This window comes from Phyllostomus hastatus, unplaced genomic scaffold (genome assembly GCF_019186645.2).
Source record: "Phyllostomus hastatus isolate PE091 unplaced genomic scaffold, TTU_PhHast_1.1 phas_scaffold_78, whole genome shotgun sequence".
In the NCBI taxonomy this organism is placed as follows: Eukaryota; Metazoa; Chordata; class Mammalia; order Chiroptera; family Phyllostomidae; genus Phyllostomus; species Phyllostomus hastatus.
In genome coordinates, this window is record NW_025334041.1 from 65,507,175 (window position 1) to 65,529,824 (window position 22,650).

General features: G+C 53.9%; 1 protein-coding gene across 4 annotated transcripts; it reads left to right on the forward strand.

Moving 5' to 3' along the window:
* The first annotated feature begins 1,819 nt into the window (after nt 1-1,819).
* On the forward strand, nt 1,820-13,862 carry ARID5A (AT-rich interaction domain 5A). Of its 4 annotated transcripts, XM_045827581.1 has the most exons (7): nt 1,820-1,910; nt 8,803-8,903; nt 10,412-10,550; nt 10,891-10,943; nt 11,306-11,403; nt 11,714-11,873; nt 12,257-13,862. In XM_045827581.1, exons 1-7 carry the CDS (start codon nt 1,907-1,909, stop codon nt 13,490-13,492), a joined length of 1,791 nt encoding a protein of 596 aa, XP_045683537.1. In that variant the 5' UTR covers nt 1,820-1,906; the 3' UTR covers nt 13,493-13,862. The 4 variants fall into 4 exon arrangements, with proteins under 4 accessions (XP_045683537.1, XP_045683538.1, XP_045683540.1 ...); XM_045827582.1 differs by lacking the exon at nt 8,803-8,903 and having other exon boundaries at nt 1,825-1,910; XM_045827583.1 differs by lacking the exons at nt 1,820-1,910; nt 8,803-8,903; nt 10,412-10,550 and adding an exon at nt 10,576-10,692.
* The last annotated feature ends 8,788 nt before the right edge of the window (nt 13,863-22,650 follow it).

Consider the following 22,650-nt stretch of genomic DNA (forward strand, 5'->3'; position numbering starts at 1 on the left):
ACCTGCCTGGAAGCCCCAAAGCTCAGGTTTAGCTCAGGCTCTATCCTTTACTAGCTGTGCTACTTGAGCTAATGAATCTCCCAGAACCTCAGTTTTACCCTATAAAATGAAGACAGTGATGATGTGAAATGCATAGGACTGTTGTAACAAAACCAATCAACAGCTCAGGCTGGTGTGGCTCAGTGGATTGAGCACTAGTCTGCAAACCAAAGAGTCACTGGTTCAATTTCTGGTCAGGGCATATGCCTGGGTTGCAGGCCTGGTCCCCAGCAGAGGTCTTATGAGAGGCAGCCACACAGTGATTTTCTCTCCTTCTCTTTCTCCTTCCTTTCCCCGCTCTCTAAAAATAAATAAAATCTTTTAAAAATATATTAAAAAGCTAATCAACAAAAAAATTGTGAGTGCTGAGACCTTAGGCTCTTTTTCCAAATTCTGGTAAAGTATATAACATAAAATAACATTTTAACCATTTTTAAATTAATTTGAGAGAGAGAAACATTGATTTGTTATCCCACTTATTGACACATTCATTGGTTGGTTCTTGTATGTGCCCTGACCAGGGATCAAACCTACAACCTTGATGCCTTAGGATAATACTCCAACCAACTGAGCTACCCAATCAGAGCCCATTTTTACCATTTTTAAGTGTACAGTTCAGTGACATTAGTACATTCACATTGTTGTGCAACAATCACCACCATCCATCTCTAGAACTTTTTCATCTGGCCAAACTAAATCTTTATCCTTATTAAATACCACCTCCCCTTTCCCCTTCCCCCCAACCCCTGGCAACCACCATTCTACTATTTGTCTCTGTGATGTTGATTCTAATACTTCACCTAAGTTAGATCATACAGTATATGTCCTTTTGTGTGTGGTTTATTTCACTCAGCCTAATGTCTTTGAGATTCATCCATGTTGTAGCATATGTCAGAATGTCCTTACTTTTTAAGACTGAGTAATATGCCATAATATTGCATGCATATATTCCAGTTTATCCATTCATCCATCAGTGGACACTGGGTTGCTTTCATTTTTTGTCTGTTGTGAATGATGCTGCCAATCCATGGGCTCTCAGACCTCAGCCTCGGTTTCCTCTTTTGTGATGTGCACATGGCCAGTGCACATGGCTGGGAGAGTCACTCCTCACTCCAGTGGAAACCCCCTTCAGCTGGCTCAGCATTTCCTCTAGCCCCCACTCCACCCTAAGCCTCACCCTTATCTCTTCCAGCAGGGTCCATGCCCCTCTTTGCACTGTTTGCTCTGTAGCTGTCACTCTCTGTCTTCATGATATATGTGGACATTGGCCACCAAGGGCAGGCTTCCTATTCCAGGCATTTCTGGGACCCCAGAGAACTTTGGCCAAGGACTTCATAGTTTGTGCTGGGGTCCTTGTTTGGCTAACACCAACCACCTCTACTTCAATGTTAAACTGGGAACTGGGAAACGTCCACCATCCAGTTCATGGCAAAGTCAGAAGCACTTTACTCATGCCACCCAACCCCCAGTGGCCTCCTGCAAGCAAGGAGGATTTTCCCAAGACTATAGTTGGGCCTCTATAGAGAAGAAGGCAACAGTGATTCCTGAGTATCCTGCTTCAGCCCACAAGGTGGGGAGCCTATTTCAGGAGCCTAGAGCCTTGGGAGGGGAGAGCACACTACAACTCCCAGAGTCCCCCGGGCTCAAGGGGCCGACCTGCCCCTCGCAGAGACTCGGACTCAACGATCGGAGCCCGAGGGGGCGGGGACAGTGCAGTGCTCGTGGGGCGGGGCGGGGCGGGGGCAGAGCTGGAGCCTAGCGCGGGCGGGGCGAGGGCGGGTCCGCTAGGCGGCCAGTGCGCCGGGAGCTCGGAATCGGAAAGTGGAGCTTGCGGAGGGCTTGGCGCGCCGGGGAACGTTGGCGAGCTATGGGTAAGCCGCTCAAGGCCAGCGGGGAAGGGGCTAGCGGCCCGCGGGAAGCGCGAGGCTGGGGCGCTGGGTCTCCCGGGTCCTCGCGGCCGTGGGCGCCACTTCGGGGGGCGGAGCGGGACCGGGGCGCACTGCGAGGCGCGGGGACCCAGCCGGCCTGGGCACTTAGCCGGCCCGAAGTGCCAGTGCCTCCGCCCGCTCGGGAGGGAGGCCAGGTGTCGGCGCGCGCTCTTCGAAAAAGGAAAGACAGAAAGTTCTGGCGGCCAGGGGCTTCCCGGACGTTTATCTCGAAACTCTTCTCGCCGTCTCCTGACTGAGATGTACCGAGTCCTGCACGCTCTGTCATCCCACTTCCTGCTGTGGTTTCAATCTCGAGCTGGCCTCAGCTAATTTGTTGTGACAGCTGTCTGCGACCTTCTCCCTGCTCCCCCGCCCCCATCTACTCCCTCCTTATCTGCTCCTGGTCCCCCATTTTTCCCCTCCCCCATTTGCCCCTCTCCGTCTCTCCCACCCCATCTGCCCCTCATCCCCTATCTACCCCCGCCTCCGTCTGCCTCGGTCGCCCCTCTCTTGCTCCAGTCTGCGCCTCCGTTCTCAGAACCCGCCGCACCGCTGGGAAGAAGCTCGAGTCCGGGGCGCGCTCCCCACCGCACCCGCCGTTTCCTGAAAGTGACGCTGCGCGGGTTTTGAAGAACTTGCTCCGCGCACTTTGAAGAATCGCTGGTTCCTCTTTCCGCCGGGGCCGCGCTGGTCCTCCGCGCTCACAACTTCTCGCCTACCCTTTCTCTTTTCTTTTCCCTCACCTTTTCCCTTTTCTAACCGGGTCTCCCCTCGTGTTTTCTGCCCACCCTCCTCGGCCCGGCGGCAGCAAAGGGGTGGCCGCACTCCCCTCTCCTGTCCTCCCTTGTCTTTCCTGCCCCTCGGGTCTCCAGAGGGAAAGGCAGCCGGGGCGGATGGGGTTCCTCCGCGGCGTCCCCCGGCACCACTTATATTCCCCATGACTGCAGACCCCCAAGGGCTTGGGGTGCGGATCTGGAGCCGCTGCCCCAGCGTCCCTTTGTGGGGTCGTTAGCCAGCGAGGAGGGTTTCCCGGCCGAAGGGAGAGTAGCCAGCATTTCTTGACCCATCAGAGCACCACCATTGGGGGTGTCGGGGTTGCTGCGCCTGCTGGGCACGGGGGGATAGGAGATGGCGGCTAGAGGGTGGGCTCGAAGTGGAGTTCCAGAGTCCATTCGAGCGCCCAAAGGGTCTACGCTGGGAACTTGGAGTGGCAGAGGTAGAAAGACCTCAGAGAGTCGGTCCTTCCTTTCTTTACTGTTTGAGAAACAGGTCTGGAGACCGCCCCTGTCCCGCCGTGAGGGAGAGCAGGCTTCCGAGAACCCTAACCCTCCCTCTCCTTGTTTTCTGTCTCCTGGTGGGAAACTGGCTAGAGTGGCCCAGGGCTCCCTTCTAGTTCCTGCACCACGAGCGTACTCCGGAGAGTCACCCTCGGGGCTCCGGAAGGGAAGTGGAAGGCACGGAGGCAGCGGAGTGCCCTTGAAGGGGTCAGGCTGTGCCTGTACTGTTGGGCACGTCTCCGACAAGCCCCTGCATCTGGTTTCTCCAGGTGCATTAGGAAGGGGGAACATAGTTCTTGAGGGCACAGGAAACAGGTCAGGGGTGGAGCTGCTACTGTTACCATCAAATGTCACCCAGGCTTGGAGGGGAGGGTTGTGAGGATGCAGCCCGATTCTGGAATAGGGTTTCTTAGGACACGCCAGAGCTTCTAAGAGGGACCTGAGTCCCAGTGAGGCCTATGAGTTGGCGGTCTCACATTTGGTTCCTCACACCCCTACCTTTCTATACTCTCTCCAGGTTGCCATCCTGAACCCGGCAGCTGGTAGACCCCGTCCCCCCACTCCCAGCTGAGACACTGAGGCAAGGCTGTGGCAGAAGCTGTACCCTGAGCCCTCGGGGTCCCATGTCCAGCTGTCTGGCTGGAGAGCAGCCCTCCAGAAATGGCCCACTGGAGCAGTGCCACACCAGGACTCTGCCAGGCAGCCGGCTCCTGGCTAGAGTGGACTGGCTGCTTCAAAGGCTGCCTTTGTTTGGGCTCCAGCTGAAGCTAGGAGAAACTTAAGCCAAGCACCTCAGGCAAGGGGGTGGGGCCACGTCTGCTGGTTGTTGTTGAGGCTGCTGTTACCATTATTGTCAAAATTGACACAGTGCTCCTAGTAGGTGACTTTTCATGAAAGGAAGTGTCACTTCCCCTCACACCAAGGGTGAATTGGGCTGGGCTGGGGTAGGGGGGCAAGAAGAGAGGAGGGGGAGAAGAGAGGTGGTGTGGCCTTGTGCTGGGTCAGCCCTGAGTCCCTGACTGGCTGTGTGGCCTTGAACTAGTCATAGCCCAGGCCCCATTCTGGGTATCAGAAGTGTCTAAGGTCAAGTGGCTCATGCTGGTCTGCAGGGCTGATGCTCATGGAGCACTGCTCCTGCCACACACTGCTCTGGGCAGTGGGGCACAGGCAGGCAAGTAGCACAGTCAGACTTCAAACCTCACAGAGGGGTCTGCACGTGTACACAGTAACATGCATGCACACACACACACTCAATATTCATGGTTGCAGTCACACATATACACACTATACACTAATAGTCATACATATTCATACATTCACACTCACACAGCATGCTCTCACACTCACATTCACACTCACATGCTCACACTTGACTGTGGTTTGTAGAGGAAGCTTCATTTCTCACTTAGTTCTGCTGAGCACCTTGGGCCCATGGGGTCTAGCACACCTTATATTATAGGTGGGGACACCAAGGCACAGAAGCAGTGACTGGCTTGATAAAGATGTACCTATATGGTGTCAGAGCCCCCTTCCCATCTCTCCTCTGCCCCCTCATCTGACTTCAGCAGGCTCTTGTTAGCACACTAACAGTAGCGATGTGATACGCGGCTGCTGACCTTCTTGGGGAATGCAGGCAAGGTTGCAGCCCCAAGCACAGAGCTTGGGTCTCCCTGCTCCCATTAAAAAAAAACCTCTAGGCCTTGGGGTCAGTCCAGCTGCTCTGGTTCTGAGTCCCACCTGTGCCATTCAGGCTGTGTGACTTCAGGCAAGTCACTGAACCTTCCTTAATATTAATCTTAGGTATTGTGTCTGTAACACATGGGTAATAACATCCACTGGATGGCTGAGGATATCCAGTGAGGCCATGGTCCAGTCCGAGGCCTGCCAGGGCACCGACTGGAACTGGTAGAGTGGAGAGCGTGGAAAGGGGAGGAGGGAATGGCTGCAGGACAAGTAGATGTTGGGGAGCACCCTCTTTGGGAGTTAGGGCTAAAACTAACTTCTTCACAGCTGTGGTTTTAAGTTCTGACTTCAACACATGCTATAAGTTAAACACAAATCAGAGACTCCGAACACAGGAAGGGTCTTGAGGAGTCCCCTGCCCAGCCACTGCCACACCCACTCGCTGCTCAATGAGGGACTGGGCCACAAGGGCCAGAGTTCACCTGGCCCAGCCACCAGCCTCCCTTGTCTTCTTCCCAACCATGAACTGGGGCATGGAGGGGGCTATGGAGCCGATTCCTGTGCGGCCAATTCCCACCCTCGATTATCAAGGCATTTCTCACACTGTTATCTCACTTCACGAGGAATAAGCTTAAAAGGAATGAGACAGGGCCTTAAGAAGGACCATTTGAGGACCATGAAGGGAGACCTGAATCTATGGTCCTGAAGGGGGAGATGAAATACAGAAGGGTGTTATTTCTCCTCAGAGTAATTTCTAGACTTAAATACAATTCAGTAAAAACCCAGTGGCTTCCCTTTTTTGGAGGGAATGTAACAAAATTTTCCTAAGGTTCAGATGGCATTTTTTAAACAGAAGAGTAATGATGAGGACATGCCTTCTGGAGAGTAAGTTGTTGTACAAAGCCGCACAAATTACAACACTGTGCGCAGGTCCCAGCAATCCACAGTGGACGGAACAAGACTAAAGGCCCACACCCATCCCACATGTCCTCTTTGGAAGCCTTTAAATCTGGGGGAAAGTAGCATTTCAAGTTATTGGGGGAAGGGGTCACTCAGTCAATACTGGGACCACCTAACCAGTGGGGAGAGGAATATGGTTAGGTCCTTCTCTCATACCTTACAGATTCCAGATGTATTCAAAGTAAACAGTGAAACAGCCATCACCATTATTGTCATTATTGCTTCCTGGATGGAAAAGCAATGTCTGAATGCCATTCCTTTGGAGACCAGAGGTTGCTGGGATTGAATCTGCCTCTTCTGTTACAATAGGGCATCTGAGGCTTTCTGCTCAGAGCAGGGTGGTCACATGTTGGCTCTGTGGGCAGCAGCGGTCACTCAGGGCAGGTAGTTTCTCACACCTTTGCAGCTGGATGTGGCCAGGAGTCTGGGATGGCCCTGCATTGGGAAGGGTGAGAACTGGAAGCTGGGCAGGCAGGAGGGCTCACCCATCAGCCATTGCAGGGGAGTTCAAACTTACTTTTCACAGCAGAACCTTTTTTCAAATGCAGATTTTCTAGAACCCTGATTTCCAGATGATTGGGGAGGGAAGGGATTCGGGCAGCCAGACCAGGTCTGAGGGCACCCTGGACTCTCCCCTCCATCACCTAAGGCTGTGGCAGTGGGGCTGGAAGACCCAGGCAGGACAGGGAGAGGAGAGAGAATCTGGCCCTGGTCAGGAGATAATGGAAGCTGAGTTCATGTGGGGACTCAGCTGAACACAGAGGTAAAGAGAGTCTGTCCCTTTGTGGCTCTCAGCAAGCGCTCTAACCCCTTCACTGCCTGGGGTTGAACAGCTCAGTTGGTGACCTCTTTTCCAGGTAACCAGAGCGCCTGACTCCAGGATATCTTTCCTGAGTGTGGTCCAGGCAGAGGTCACCAACTCTGGAACCCCAGCAGAAGGGACTAGAGACCCTCTGGCCCAATGGTTCTCAACCTGGCTGCCCTCTGGGATGCCCTGGGGACCTTTCAACATGCACGCCCCCAGCAGGACCTTAAATCAAACTTAGGTTGGGGTGGGGAGACCAGCTTAGAATTCTGCCCAGGTGATTCTAACGGGCCCTGTTCCAACCACCTATTTCTCTGAGGCCCAAGGGCAGCGACTTGCCAGGGCCACATAGCCAATCTGCAGGAGGGCTCCAGTGGGAAGCACAAGTCACAGGAACAGATGGAGAGAGTCTTTTGATGCTAAGGATCTGAGCCAGCAGGAAAGAAGAGAGAGGATGTGATCACAGGGCAGAGAGGGCAGAAAGGGGAAAGAGAAGAGTTGGTGGTAGCAGGTGCTTCCATGGCCCAGAAAACTTCAGGAATTCATGGGCAGTTAGCAGAGGGCTCCGGAACTTTCTCTCCGGATTTACAGAAGGGAAGACTGAGGCACAGCTTCATGCAAGGAAAAGCATCAGTCTGGGTGCCACTGTTAGCAACCAGTGATTTCTGGAGATTGATCGGCCTTGTCTGAGGTGGTGAGAACCCAGCCTGAGAGGATGGCCATGTCTCTCTCTGACAAGTGTTAGGACGGGTCAGTCTTACTGAGACTCTTCTTCAAGCCACAGCAGCCACAGTGTTGGCAAGGCCAGGTCACTGGACTGGGGATTACACAGACCTTGTTCTGAATTTTGGGCCCCCAAGAGGAAAGGATCTTAACCTCTCTGGCTTTAGTTTTCCCCCTCTTTAAAATGCAGTCCCTTCTGGGACTAAATGAGAGAGGCACAGACATAGAGCCGAGCACCCATGTAGTGTGGATATCGGCAGGCGTGGTGGCACATCTGCGAACAGCTACCGTAGAGGACAGTGTGCAGTGGCCGAAGCTTAGTAGCGTGTGCTTCTGGGTGTTGCTGGCCTCATGGGCCATGTTGGCATGGGTCCATTGTTCCCAAGGAGATTGTTCTGTCTGGGATGGAGGGGTAACCTCACAGGTCCCCAACAGTAAGGATTTCCCAAACTGGAGCGAACCAGGGCTGTCGAGCAGCTCATACTAAATTAATACAAAGAAACAAGGAGAGGAAAACGGGAAAGGAAGGATCGTCAAAAGGCGTGGCTCTCTGGTCTCTCGGACCTACTGCTGGTGTGGTCTGAAGCAGTGTCCATGGCGGGGTTTTTGACAGTGAGGGGTCCTGGGGTCTTCCCTGCATTCACCTTGACTGGCTGACAATGACAGGCAATCAGGATGGTGGTAAGGAGTGATGACACCAGACAGAAGCAGGAGTGCTGTGCCTGGCTGGGGGCTGGGAAGGGTCACGCAGAGGAAGCGACTTGTCAGGTGGGACCTGAAGGGTCACCAGGACCCTTGCAGATGAGGGAGGAGGGGGTGGTGAGGACTCTGCATATGTTCATGGACAGGTCCAATGTGTCCCAAACAGGAAGTTACTCTTTTCTGGGTCCTTTCTGGAGGATGTATGGTCCAAACACCCCTGCAGAGCTTTGGATTCCCACAATCATGGCTGACTCAGTAGCTTTTCCAGTTCAGCTGAGCTGCCATGCAAACTTCCTGCCTGAGTGCGGGGTGGAGTTTGGAAACAGACTTCCCTGAGCACCACAATCCCAGCCTTAGCCTCCTCTGACTGGACCCCCAGGTGGTTTAGGGTTTCTTTCAGAGATATGGGGACCTACTGGAACAGAGGGAGGACAAGAGGCAGGTGTGGCACAGGCAGGCCTGCTGGGGCGTGAACACAGGAGAGCAGAGGGTCTGCCCACCAGTGGCCACCCACATGCACATTTACAGGACCACCCTCAAGGGCACAGGAAGGAGAGGACTCTCCCCCTACCCGGTCCATTCAGATCTGGCACTTCACCCCAGGGAGCCTCTTCTCACCACCTGTTTCTCCGTACCTGCATCTCACATGTCCTCTCTCCTTCTCTCCCTCTTCTTCCTGTCAAAGGGAAAAGGAAACAGTCAGAGGGGGGTGACCCCTTAGACCTACCTGTGTCCCCTCAACCCGATGGTGAGCAGAGCAGGAGCCAGAGCCCAATCCAGCTGGAGGTGAGTTAGGCAATTCCCCCAGGGTCCCTCCCAGATGAACTTGGAGACCCCCATGCTCTCAGGAGGGAGACGTGTTCCCTCCCCCAATCCTACAGAGCCAGGAGAGGAGCCCAGCCCATGGCCCCGGGCCCTGCATCAAGGGTGTGGGAGCTGGGCAGGCAGGAGGGCTCGCCTCGCCAGGGCGGGGCTGTTAGACTTCTTTTCCATAGCAGAACCCTTTATCAAACAAAGATTACCTGGAACGCTGATCAGATGACACAACTACAAGCACTATTCTATGGAGTAAAACTGCATTTACATCCATCCGTCATCCATCCAAACTTATAACAGACACGCAAGTCACTTGGCGAGATCAGTGAGGCTGTTTGGGTTGGTGAGCTCGGTCCAAGGAGCAGCTGTGGGTGTTGCTGCACAGTGTCGGCCTCAACCCCCATCCACGTCGGCCGTTTGTTTTGGTGGCACAGTCTGGAGTAAAAATCCTAATTATGTAGAAAAGTAGTCACAAGTGGCCCCAGTTCTTAACAGCCTGCCTAGTTCAGAGAAGAGGAACAGAAGTTCAAATTCACATGAAGAGCAGTAGTGAGCACCTTCCTTCTGGGTGGCACCAGCCCAGGGCCCTTGTCTCCAGCACATCACAGTTTCATGGGTGACACGTGAGCCTGTGTGTTTGCTATTGGAGGTCTTGGGTAAGTCAAAAACACTGAAACGGTGCTTGATAGGGTGTTGGGGAACGCATGGCCCTGCACTGTTCTAGGCCTGAATGATCACGTTCTTCAGGTATTCAGGGACCTTCACCCATGACCTGGGAGCTGTCTATTCCCTGAGCCCTCAGCCCCAGCCCAACCATCCCCCTCTGCCCTGAGCTACTAGCCAGATGAACAGCATCAGCAGAAACTGCACCTTTGGGAGCAGAAACTAAAAGAAAGAAGTGCTCTAGGAACCTGGGACAAGGCTCCACCTCCCTGAGGTCAGCACACAGACTGGCAAGTCAGGGAGGAAGGCCACCACGGCAAAGGCCGGGTGGGCACAGGCCCAGCTGAGTGGCCCCCCAGCACCAGAAAGTACAAAGCACTTTTGTTCCTCCAGCTTTGACCACACAGGCCATTTGGAGGTCTGGGGATACCAAGCCTGTCACCAGCAGCTCACAGTCTGGTAGAAGAGCTGAGATGCAGATGTAACCAAGCTAGAGCAACATAAAGAAGTGGCCTGTGCCTGGGGAGAGGCCTGGAGGAAGTGGGAGGCTCTCTTCTGGCCTCCTCTGAAGCCCGGCCTCTGTGGACCCTGACCTGGGGTCCTGGGCACCAGTAGCCAACAGCGACATCTTTCTGACACCAGGATAATCACTCCAGCCCAGAGCAATAGGCTGGGTGTTGGGGGCCTGCTCCCTTCTGTGGGAGTCTGGGGTTGGGGGACACACACCTCATTCCTCCCCAACAGCCAGTGGTTTTACCTGTCCCCAGCCACGTACCAACTGGGGCTGATCCCAGTGCCTGCTGTTCTTTCTCCAGGACTCCCCTGAGGCAGGCGGGGAACTGGAGGAGGAGCAGGAGCGAGAGGAGGAGCAGGCCTTCCTGGTCAGCCTCTACAAGTTCATGAAGGAGCGACACACGCCTATTGAGAGGCTGCCTCATCTCGGCTTCAAGCAGAGTGCGTGTCTGAGGTGCAGGTGGGAAGGGGGCCCAGTAGGGGACCTCACCCAGCAGGCCACTGGGGCAGGCACCTCCACTCTGAGTGACCTCCACACTGCAAGCCCACAGTGCTTGCATGTAGAAAGGGCGCTCTCTCCCAGGTACTGGGCTGGCAAGGGGGAGGGCTGGATTTCCCTCCTCACTGACCACTGGGCTGCCAGTGCACAGGCCCCGCCCAGCCTGTGGTCCTTTGCAGTGGCCCTGGTTCTGTGCTGCCTGACAGGGCCATGGGAATGGGCTGCCGGCTGCCCCTTCCTCCGGCAGAGACTGACAGTGGTCCTGCCCTCTCTCCTGTCCAGTTAACCTGTGGAAGATCTACAAGGCAGTGGAGAAGCTGGGGGCCTATGAGATGGTAAGGAAGACACCTGAGTCCTCACCATGCTGCTTCTCCCCACATATCCCAGCTGCCAGTCCCAAGGGGACCTGGGAAGAGTGGGAGCCCAACAAAGCTGCCTGTGCCTCCAGACAGGTCCTGCCCCTCCCCAGCTTTCCTGCATACAGAGTAGAGGGACATGGGCTTGCCTGCCTCTCGTACTGTGCTGCCCAGAGCAAGTTTTCCTCTCTTCCCATCTGTTCTACCTTCCCTGAGCTCGGAAAGCTGATGGGGCCAGCAGTCCAGTGGTCAAGGGTGGGGGGTGAGGTACTGGCCAGCCGCCCCTGCCAAACCTGGCCCTACTGCTGGTGGGCACCCTGCCTCATGTGGTGCCCTTGCAGGTGACCGGCCGCCGTCTCTGGAAGAACGTGTATGACGAGCTGGGGGGCAGCCCAGGCAGCACCAGTGCGGCCACGTGCACGCGCCGCCACTATGAGAGGTGCGGCTGGGGCAGTGCAGAACAGCTGGGCCCCTCCCTCCCGGGGGTGTGGGTGCAGGACCATACGCAGTTGTGTACAGAGGTGGGGTGGGATGAGCAGCAGTGTGCGGGGCATGCACTCTGCCGCCCACCATGGCCAGAGCACTGGCAGCCTCCTGGACAGGACGAGAAAGAGCGTGGCCCTGGCTACAGGCACTGCCCAGAGGTGTTTGCATTTGTGGGGAGGAGCAAGAGGAGTGGGGTGGAGGTGGGAGGGCTGCATGCGCCTGCTGGTCCTGGCCTCATGGTGGACATGCCACTCCCTCCTCAGGCTTGTCCTTCCATACGTGCGGCACCTGAAGGGAGAGGATGACAAGCCACTGCCTCCCTCCAAGCCCAGGAAGCAATACAAAATGGCCAAGGAGCCTCGGGGGGATGATGGGGCCACTGAGAGGCCAAAGAAGGCCAAGGAGGAGAAACCAGTGGGCCAGGTGAGCTCCAAGCCCAGCCAGGGCCACCGGCTGACCCTGGGCCTTCCTGTCCCCTGCATCTCGCAGCTGCCCCCACCTGCCTTCACTATGGCATGGCCGTGAACTCCCCACCCAGAACACCCAGAATCTGCTGGTGTCAGTTGTTCACCATTTGAGGGCCCATGTGGGACCTGAACTTCAGTCTGTACTCCGTTCCCCAGGCCCTGTGCCCTGACCCCAGGCTGTGTCCCTTCAGAGGACGGGGCTCCTTTCAAAAATGCACAAAGACACCAGGAAGGCTAGCAGAGGCTACCAGGTGCCCCTGGGGCCCTGTGTCACCACGTCCCCAGGTCAGGGTGCATGGCTGATGCATAGCTCTGAGGCCTGTCCCTTCCTTACTCTAGATGATGCCAGGAAAGAACAAGATGGACGTGGTCGATCTGGTGAGGCCCTCCAGCCAAGAGCACCCCCAGGATGGCACTGAACAGCCAAGCCCAGCTCTCGGGTCCTCTCTACCCTTCGTGGGTGTCAGCGGCTGCCCTGAGGCCTACAAACGGCTCCTGTCCAACTTTTACTGCAAAGGGACCCATGGGATCATGTCGCCACTGGCCAAAAAGAAGCTCCTGGCTCAGGTGAGCCGGGCAGAAGCCTTGCGGTGCCGGGAGGAGAGCTGCTGCCACGGGGCAGGCAGCCCTGATGGGGAGCCCCAGGTGTCCCCAGCTGCTTGCCCCCCAGAGAGTCCTCGGAGCCCAGGAGGGCCACCTGAGAACCACAGGCACCGGCTGGCCCCTCAGGAGGGACCACAGGCTTCTGGTGGCAGCCTCAGGGAGGAGGCTCAGGAGGGCCCCCACCCACCAGCCCCCATCTTCACTGGCTGTTTCCATGCCTATCCCACCAAGGTTCTGAAGCCCATCAGCCAGCACCCCCGGGACTTCTTTCCCCATCTCAAAGATGGGGTGCTCTTGGGGTCCCCTGGCAAAGAGGAGGGGCTGCCGGTGAAAGAGCCATCGTTGGTATGGGGTGGGGATGTCAACCGTCCCTCTGCATTCCACAAAGGTGACTCCAGAAAAGGCAGCCTCTATCCCAAGCCCAAAGCCTGCTGGGTGTCCCCCATGGCCAAGGTTCCTGCTGAGAGCCCCATGCCCCTTCCCACCTTCCCCGGCAGCCCAGGCCTCAGCAAGCGCGGCCAGGAGGAAGAGGGCTTTGCTCCTGGTGGCAAAAAACTGCGGGCAGTGTCTCCCTTTCTCAAGGAGGTGGATGCCAAGGAGTGTGGGGTCAAGCCCATGGGGCCGGGCTTGGCTGTCTCCTGCCTGCTTAGTCCAGCCCTGGGGCCTGCCCTCCCAGATGCCTGCAGGGGCACCATGCTGCGCTGCCCACTGAACTTCACCAGCACCCCGGACCCCTTAAAAGGCCAGGCTACGCTCCCCTTCAGCCCCCTGGTCATCCCAGCCTTCCCAGCTCACTTCCTGGCCACTACAGCACCCCCACCCATGGCCACTGGCCTTATGCACTTTCCTCCAGCATCCTTTGACAGTGCCCTCCGCCACAGACTTTGCCCAGCTTCGTCTGCATGGCACATGCCACCTGCCACAACCTATGCAGCACCCCACTTCTCTTTCCACCTTAACACCAAGCTATAGGTCAGAGTTTGCCATTCTGCAGAGGGTCTGACACAGCCCGAGATGGGCATACTGCCAGGGGACTCTGGGCTGGAAGCCCATTCTGCAAGAGAGCTTGGCTGTGCCCAATGCAGGAATGGGCCCTTGGCAGGGCAGCCTGACACAGGGAGGCAGTGGGAAAAATGGGTTTGTCTCCCAGTCACAGCCTGAGTCTGGGGGCTGGGATCCAGTTGTAGGAAGGCCTTGGGAAGAGACAGTGCAGGGTTGGCAGCTCCCAGCTGGGGCCCCCAGAGTGGAGGCCAGTAATGGGGTGAGGGGCTGAGAAGCCAGATAGCAGCTTGGGGCATCCAGGTGCCCACAGAAAATCCAATAAAATGCCAGTGTGAATCTACTTTCCCTGAGGTATGCACAGTGTGATCTTCCTGAGGGCTGGTGAGGCAGGGTCATGTTTGTGCATGGGGCTGCCAGTGGGACAACCTGGGGAACCAAGGAGAGGTACCTCCTAGCACCCACTCAGAGAGTGGGACCGAAAGCAAAATAGACTCCTGCTCCCACTTAAGCAGGCTGTGACATTCGTCCTATGCCTTCCATCTGCCTTCCTATTGGATCCTCAGGATAACTGCTTGTTACCTTCCTCACTGTACCTAAGGCCTGACGCCCAGAGAGGGCAGTGACTTTCCCAGGTTATCCCAGCAGGTGAGTGGTAGAACAGAGGGGTGACTCCAGCACGAATATAAGCTACAGGCCTCAGGCAGAGTGATGCACCCTGCAGCTATTAGTCTTCCTGAGGCCTGAGAATCCAGCCTGTCTGCCCTGGGGGTGCTGCAAACTCCCAAGGCCTTGCCGCTGGATCTTCCCTGAGCCCTCACCCATCCACCCCCACTTGCCTGCCACCCATAGGTGGGCCAGGAGGTTCCCACTGGAGGCACCTGTGGGGAAAGAGAAGAAGAGGGGCCAGGAGCTTGGCTTGGGTGTCCACACTGTTTCAGATGTGTTTGCTGCAGGGGCATTTCATACCCTACAGCCCAAGGCCTTCCTTCCTGTGGGCTCTGTGGGGCAGTAGGAGCCCCTGTCTCAGTGGGAAGGAGGAAGAGAGGGCCCCTTTCAATGCTGCCTATCCTCAGGAGCCGGCAGCCACCTGCAAACTGCACACATGTTCCTGGGTAGTCAGGGCCACTGTTAGGCAGTCAGGCACCAGGGTGGCAGGCATCTGACTTCTGGCCTCAGGTTTGTCAGAGGGTGGCCTTTGATAGCATCACTGGAACTCACCCTGCTCTCTAGGGTACTTGCAACTTCAGGCCATGGGAGAGGCAATTAGCGTGACCACCCCTTAGTTAACAGGTGAGCAGGCTGAGGCCAGGAACATGAGCCCATCACTGAGTACGACAGAACCCAGACCTGGGTGCACTAATGATGTCTGGCACCAGGGGGTGGGCTGCTGGGGCTGAAGGCTATCCTTCAGCCTGTCCAGCCTTCAACTCGAGCTAAAATGGGCACAGGTGAGGCAGCTGCCCTCCAAGCTGGGGCCAGTGATGGGGAAGTTGGAGGGCGATGGTCACTGCTGTTGGGAACCAGATCAGGCTCAGAAGGGGGGAAGTTTAATTCTCCATCCCCCTCCTGGGAGCTGCCCAATGCCAGTCCAAGTAGCTGTGTGGCCTCCAGCCCTGTGCTCCAGCTCCTGCACACACCCATGTACTGCCCACCTCTCTAAGCCTCTGCAGTCTCAGTGGTTGACAAAGAAGGGTGCTGGGTCAAATACCCTGGGTTGGAAGTGTGTGAGTCCCCTTCATCTGCAAAAGTGCAGCAGCAGCCTCCCCTGGCCAGGTGTACCTGGTGGTAGGACTTAGGCAAAGGCCACTCAGAGCTGTGGTGGTAGTGCCCTCTAGAGTCTGCTCTTGGGACTACCCCTGTGGGTTTAGGGCAGTTGCTCCCTGAGCTGGTCCCTGGGCATAGCACTATGGCCCTTGGTTGGGTGTCAGCAAACACTCAGGGCTTATTGTGAACATGCTTCCTTGAAAACCTCTGCGCACTGTGCCCTGCAGCTCTGCAGTGCTGGAAGCACAATTTTCTCATGGTTCCTGGAAAGGGGCAGTCCTCGTTTATAAATGGGAAAACAACTCTGAGATCTGGAACTTCAGGCGCCAAGCTGGGCTGAGCTGAGAGTAAGGGGGAACAGGGCTGACAGGGGACTGAGGCTGCATGTTTAGAGCCTTCCAGGTCTCAGAGTGAGCTGGGAGCAGAGAAGGGTTCTGGTCTTGGCTTAACAAGAGCCCTGAGCTTTTGGGTGGGACTAGATACTAGGGTTGGGGGCAGGGAGCCCACTTATAGTGGCACAGTCCCTGTGTGTGGGCTCAGGTGGGAAGGGTTGTGAACAGCAGGTGGGAACCAGAGGTTGGAGTTTTGAAGTGGGGGTGAAGGGGAACTAAAGATCTGGAGAGACGAAGAAGGCTGCACTGGGCAATGGCCTGGGTTAGGGGGAAGCACCAGTTCAACTTGAGTTTAGTGGCATAGTTTGTGGTGAGACTGGCAGCAAGTGATGAGACATTCTCCTTGCCACCTTCGGTGCAAAACTGTGGAGAAAGCTGGATACATGTGAGTGGGAGCTGTGCTGGGAGAGTCCAGGAAGCAGGAGAGGGACTGGGCACTAAGGTGGTACGAAAGTGACAATAGTGGGCCATGGGGTTGAAGCTGGCTGAGGGGCTATGAGGAGCAGAGGGAGTGAGGGACCCAGGCAGGGGGTGCGTGGGGGTGGGTGGGAGAGAATGTCAGTGGAGGAGAGGAGGTCAAGGACCAAGGGATCAGAATGTGGGAAGCCTTGAGATCAGCACAAGTAAGAGTTGTCTGCAAGAACGGGGGAAAGAGGAACTTGAAGGTCCGTGGTCGACAGCAGCAATGATAGAGGCAGGGATCTAGTCTCAGAGCATGATCTTCAGAATGGAAGCCACAGGCTCTGGATGCAGTGAGTGGCTGCCAGTCCCTGGAGGGACTGCAGGGGAGGGGTCTTGGTGGGCACTGCTGTGGCTGGCAGTGGGAGGGAGAGGAAGAGGTAGCTGGGACCCTCACAGGTAAGCGTCAAATTTCCATGGCTCATGAAGGATTTAGGCTCAAGACCGGAGTCTGTAGACAGTGGCCTGAAGATGTGTTTGGTTTGACCCATATATGATTTTTAAAAAATGCTTTTGTAACATTGCCAGCACTTAAAAATCTAAAGATCTCACATAAAAATTTAGAACCTGGGCTTATCTTTAAACACCAGAATTTCTGGCCTTGTGGGAACCACTGCTCGGAGCTGAGTGGTGGCTGCTACCCCTTGGGCAAGGTGTGCCTGATGGTCTTTTACAGTCCTCCCAGCCCCACTTGTCCCCAATCCTGAGGGACTCAGCCCCCTAGTCCTGGGCTGCTCAGGCATCAGGGTGCAGCCTTGTTTCTTGTTGTCATAGATAGGCCAAGGCCAGTTTTCTAAGCAAATGACTCCAAGGATGTCACTGCTGGAAAATTCAATGGGCTTCCAGACAGGAAGGCAGGGCAGACTTGGGTAATTGCCAGCTCGCCCATGCAGTGTCCCCTGGTTTACCAACCAGCAGGGGCAGAAGGTGGTGGGCTGGACAGTGGATGGAGTGGGCATTTCCGTCCCACCTCACTCTGGTATCCCAGAAGCTTCTGCCCCTCCCTGGGCCACATCCACAAATCTGTGGAATGAGTGTGGTCACTTCCAGGTTCTGCACTGTGACCCAGAATGAGGCGCAGATAGGGTCTAGTGTCTGGAAAGGGGTGTGTCACCTGTCCCCTGAACACACCCCTGGTCTCCAGAGGATATTCCCAGCTCCCCTGGGTTCCTGGCCGCTCCTGCAAAGCCAACATCATCTGCCCACAGCAAGTGGCAGCCACCACCCACAGGGAAGGAAGGAGCTCCTGGGTAGGGTCCTAGAAGGGTGCCTCCCACTTCCACTCCTCCCCAGTGGCTACTGACTTGTCTCCAGTTCTCAAGATTCCTCCCACCTGCCCACCATGTCACTGGAGGGGGCTGCAGGCTGTGGAGGAAAGATCAAGGAGCTGGGAGCCAGACACAGGCCCCAAGCCCAGGTACCCATGGGTTTAGGCCCAGGGGTGTCCAACCTTTTGGCATCTCTGGGCCACACTGGAAGAAGAGTTTTCTTGAGTCACACATAAAACACACAAACATTAATGAAAACTAATGAGCGAAAAAAAGGTTTTAAGTAAATTTATGATTTTGTGTTGAGCTGCATGTGACCCGAGGGTGGCAGGTTAGACGCCCTGGTAGGGGGAGTTTGCAGGTTGCAGGCCCCCCAGCCAGAGCCTGCACAGACCACAGATGTGGGGGGGGGGGTGGTGTGCAACCAGGTGCCCCTCTCTGGGTACTGCTGTCCTGAGCTGCAGCTGGATCCTGATGGCTTGTCTTCACTAACCCCACGGTTAGTGGTGCTGCTCTGGTAGCTTGAACTGGGCCAAAGCAAGGGCACTCACACCCCCAGAGAATCAGCAAATGCTGCAAATAAGACCCCTAGCTCATCCTGCTTCTGTCAGCACACCACACCACTGCCATCCACTCCCCTCCCACTGCTTTCCTCCCAGGCCTCAGCTAGAGGCTACACTTTCAGGAGAATATGATCTCCTGTCCTGTCTTACCCATGTTCCCAAGGCACCAGCCTGTACCTCAGAGGCAGTGTGTCCGCTAAGTGGACCACATGGTGACATCAGGCAAAGCACTTCCCTGGCTGCGACAAGAGCTACAGGCATTAGTGAGGGTGCTTGGCAAACTGGAGCCCTGGGCAAATAAGCATCATCAGCTTTGTCTTCCGTCCTGCATGGCCAGCCTGTCCCCTGCCTTTCCTCTCAGGGCTTCTGAAATTCCAGTGTGTGTGACTCCTGCTGCTGCCCTGTCTGGCTCTGACTCAGACTAATCCTGCCCTTTGGGTCCTATGTCTGGGTCAAGAATGGCAAGTCAGCTTCACCCAGGTACCAGCCCTGACTGATCATGTTTTCTGCAGCTCTGTGCCGAGTCAGTGTGAAAGCGGTGCAATTGATCGACAATGTCTGCTAAGGCCCTGGGCAGGGGGCATGCTCACCTGCCAGGGTTGCCATCCCTGGCTCTGTACATCGTGACGACTAGCTGGTGACCCCCCGGATCCTGGGCTCCCTGCCACATCTCAGCCACAGGTCCTGTGTAGAGATGCCATTTCCCTCCCACTGAGGAAGGGCTGTGGGCGGGCAGGACCTGGGCAGGGAGTCCAGTCCTAGAAGCTTGGGTGGGACATCACTTACCCATGAGTTCAATGCCTGGGTAGTGGTCAGGCAGGGAACTTCCTGGGAGAAATCCAGTAGGCCACCCCCCTCCCAACCACCACCACCACCACCACCACCACCAAAAAAGGTCTTTCCTCATGGGCTATGTGGACAGGGATAATCTGTGACCACCACTGAGAGTAGAGTGGAACAACTGCAGTCTCACTTGTAGAGTAACTGCAATGCTTTAGAGATGGGGCCTGTGGCCTTGGGTATGGAGAAATCTGTAGAGGATAAATTAAATCATCCCGAGTTCCCCTCCGTCCAGGCTAAGAGGATTCCAGCTGGGTCCACAGCACCATCCCAGGATTAGTATGGAACACGAATGGTTTAAGTCACTCTTAAGAATTCTGTTCCCTACTTCCCCAGCCTTTTGGCCTGGCTGCTGGGAGCTGCAACCAGCTTTGGCCACTGAGATCTGGTAGGGACTAAATTGTCACTTCTCCCCCAATTCATATGTTAAGCCCTATCCTCCCATGTGACTATATTTGGGTCTTCAGGAAGGTGATTAAAGTTAAATGAGATCATAAGGGTGGACACCCTAATCCCATATGACTGGTGTCCTTATAAGGGACATCCTTTGCCATAAGGGGACAAGAGGGCCATGAGAGCAGCCTTCTAAGTAACTTGCAAACTTGTTGACAAATGAGGCTGTGGAATGGTGTCCCAGTCTGCCTTTAGCTGAGTCCAGCCTCACTGCCAAGTGCCCACCACTGCAACCCAGCCCCCAGACTGCCGCCCTCTGCCACGTCTCCTGCCTGATTTCCTGGAGAGGCTGCTGGCAGCAGGATTCCAAGTGTAACGTCCTCAACCAATATCAGTTTCTGCCTGGCTTGATGTGAATTTGCATCTATCTTGTAGACTCCTAGATGTGCTCCCCGTCACATGCAGATGCCCAAGCCTTGGTCATGATGATTAAATGTTACGTTTGACAGTTGACATTCGTGTGCTTCCCCTAGACAGCTCATGGCCATCTCCAGAAAGATCCAGCACAACCTGTTTTCCTGTCAGGGCCAGACACTATCTAATTGGACTCATGGACCTGAATCAGGGTCATGGCTATGCTCCAGGGAGGCCCTGCATATCCTGGGGCACCCCAAATCTTGCTTGGAGTCTGAAGCATTCCCAGAATCCTCTCCATGAATTCCTCTTTGAGTATAAGCCAGCCAGACCACAATGTCTGCTGCTTGCCACTTGAACACCATCAGCCATCCAGGTGTCCTTCACGGTGAATGTCCAGGGGCCCCAGCCATAGTCCCAGGCAGCAAAGTCACATCAGTGATGCTGGGCTGAGCCTTGCTGCCCTGCCAAGTCAGCAATGACTGGGAGGACTCACTGGGCCTTGAGCAGAGCTGGGCTGCCTAACAGGTCAAACTAACAGCCCTCCATGGCCAGTGCAAGGATTTTGCCTAGGAACAGTTCTGAGTGCAAGGAGCTCACAGTGCCCTGAGCTTCCATTTCACTGGTAAGTGAAGGACTCTGTCCAGACAGGAAGTCAGGCCTCTAATCTGTAATAAGGGCAGGAAAGCTGGCTAGGTAGTGAATCTGAATCACTCCAACATTTTCAGGAAATAGAGTTTTGAGTTCAGCTACATTCAAGAACTGGGACCAAGAAGGAGGCCTGCTTAGTCTTCTCTGGGAAAAATCGAGCCATCATTTGTATGCACACAATGCCTGGAGTTCACAGGGCAGTCCTTGCAGGCTTCTTCACCCCACCTGGGGCCTTGTCAAGCTTATGCTTGTGCAAAAAGCAAGGGGAAGTCAAATCAGACACAGTGGAATCTGGATTCTAAGTGAGAGGGAGGGAGAGGGGAGAGAAAAACAGAGACAGGAGATCTGTCCTCCCTAGGAAAGCAGGTGTCCATTGACCTGCAGGAGGAATGAGGGAAGGTGATCATCATAAACACCCAGAGAGCGCTGCAGCATCTGTCGCTGATGACTACCCACGCTCATTTGGGCCCCTTCACTTTGGTCCTCTCTTACATTATGAACCATCTTCCCAAGGTACGAGATAGAAAAAGACCATATTCACAAGCTCCCTTGCTGTCCCAAGCAAGTACGTGACCTGGGTGCCATGACACATAGATTAGAAAGGGAGCCATGGGAGGAGGGGACCAAATGGATTTGGTTTATAGAGGTCTTGTTGCTACTGACGATGGAAAACCTAGTTTGTCACTCTTTTCTGTTTGTACATTGTGGGATTAAATCAATTTAAGAATTACTACCCACTAGGAAGAGAACAGCTCATTGATATGAAATGTTCAAAACTGAGTTTTGTTTTTCTGTGTCTTCTTCACATATGGCTAAAATTTTGTTAGAATCAAAGCTGTAAAGCCTGATTGTATGTTTGCATGTCTGAGTATATAGTATGTTCTTGCCGTCAGATGGTATTATCAAATCAGGTTAGATTACAGAGCTCTTAAAGGACCTCTATCCTGAGATTTATTCTAGAGAGAAGAATTTATATAAATTGAATATTCCTAAAATCATTGCAAATTAAGGAAATTGAACCTCTAATTCTTTCAATGTGGAAAGAAGGCATTTTTTGTACAAACTAACCCAAATGTTTTAGGAATTCAATATCCCATAATGTATATCCTTTACGAATGAGGTGAATTTACCAGTTTTGACAACAGCAATGTCCTCTGAGCTACCAGCATTAAGTACAGTACAGACCTACATTTTATTCTGTTTGCGTATGTTCTTTCTAAACTTCTACAGGGTTACTGATCAAATAAGCTAGCATCACTTCTACTTAATGTTTAAGATTATGAAAAATTGATGTTTAACTGAACTAAATCATTCTGACAGATTTAATTTCAACAGTATTCATACTTTGTGTGATTTTTTTTGTTCTTAGTATGGTTTTTTTGTTCTTAGTGTGGCTACCATTGCCTTAATCCACTCTTAGGTTCATATACTATCAGCTTCTTAGTATCTTTCCACAAGAGCTTCAGCCTGCTTTACATTTTCTTTCTGCCGCAGGAGAAAGAAAGAAAATGTCTTATCTTTTCTTACTGCCCCAGGCCCAATCATTAATATTATCTAAAATTTTAGTTCTAGATGGGGATACATTTTGTGCCTGACTTTTTTTTAAACAATAAACTTTAGAAAAATATTTAATCACCCTCACTTCTTGTATTTCTTGCTACTTGGTCTGGATTTATTTCTAAGTACTTCTAAATATTTCTGAGTCTTGGGTATGAGGCTTTTGAAGCCTTGCATGCCTGAGAACATTTTTATCACGCCCTCACATTTAAATTCTTTGCTTTTTTCCTTCAATATATAAAAAACATTAATGAACAACTTCTTGAACCCAAGGTTCATTCTGAGATGTCTCATGTCCATCTGATTCTGCTTCAAGCTCTGTGGTGAATCTGCATTTTCTCCAGGGGACCCTTTAAGATTTTGTCTCTGACTGTATGCCCAGATGTGGGCTTTCCTTATTGCTCCCTTTCGGCAGTCCATGTAAACCCTTTCAAACTGAAACCTATTTTCTCTTAATTCCTACAGCTTTTCTTCTTTTAAAATCATCTCCTTAGTTTTATTTTATTTATCTCCCCAAGACTGACTGACCAGTGTGGCTCAGTTGGCTGGGCATCATCCTGCAAAGTAAAAGGCTGCTGGTTCAATTCCCAGCCAGGGCACATGCCTGGGTTGCAGGTTCAGTCCCAGACACGGCACATGCGAGAGGCAACTGATAGATGTTTCTCTGCCTTTCTCCCTCCCTCTTTCTCTAAAAATAAATAAATAAAAGACTCTTAATTCTGTTGTACTATTTCTACTTCCAGTTTCCATATTTCTTGGCTTTTCCTGATGCCTTCTGGTAGAGTTCCTACTTATAACCTTCCAATTCACTAATTCTTTAGCCATCT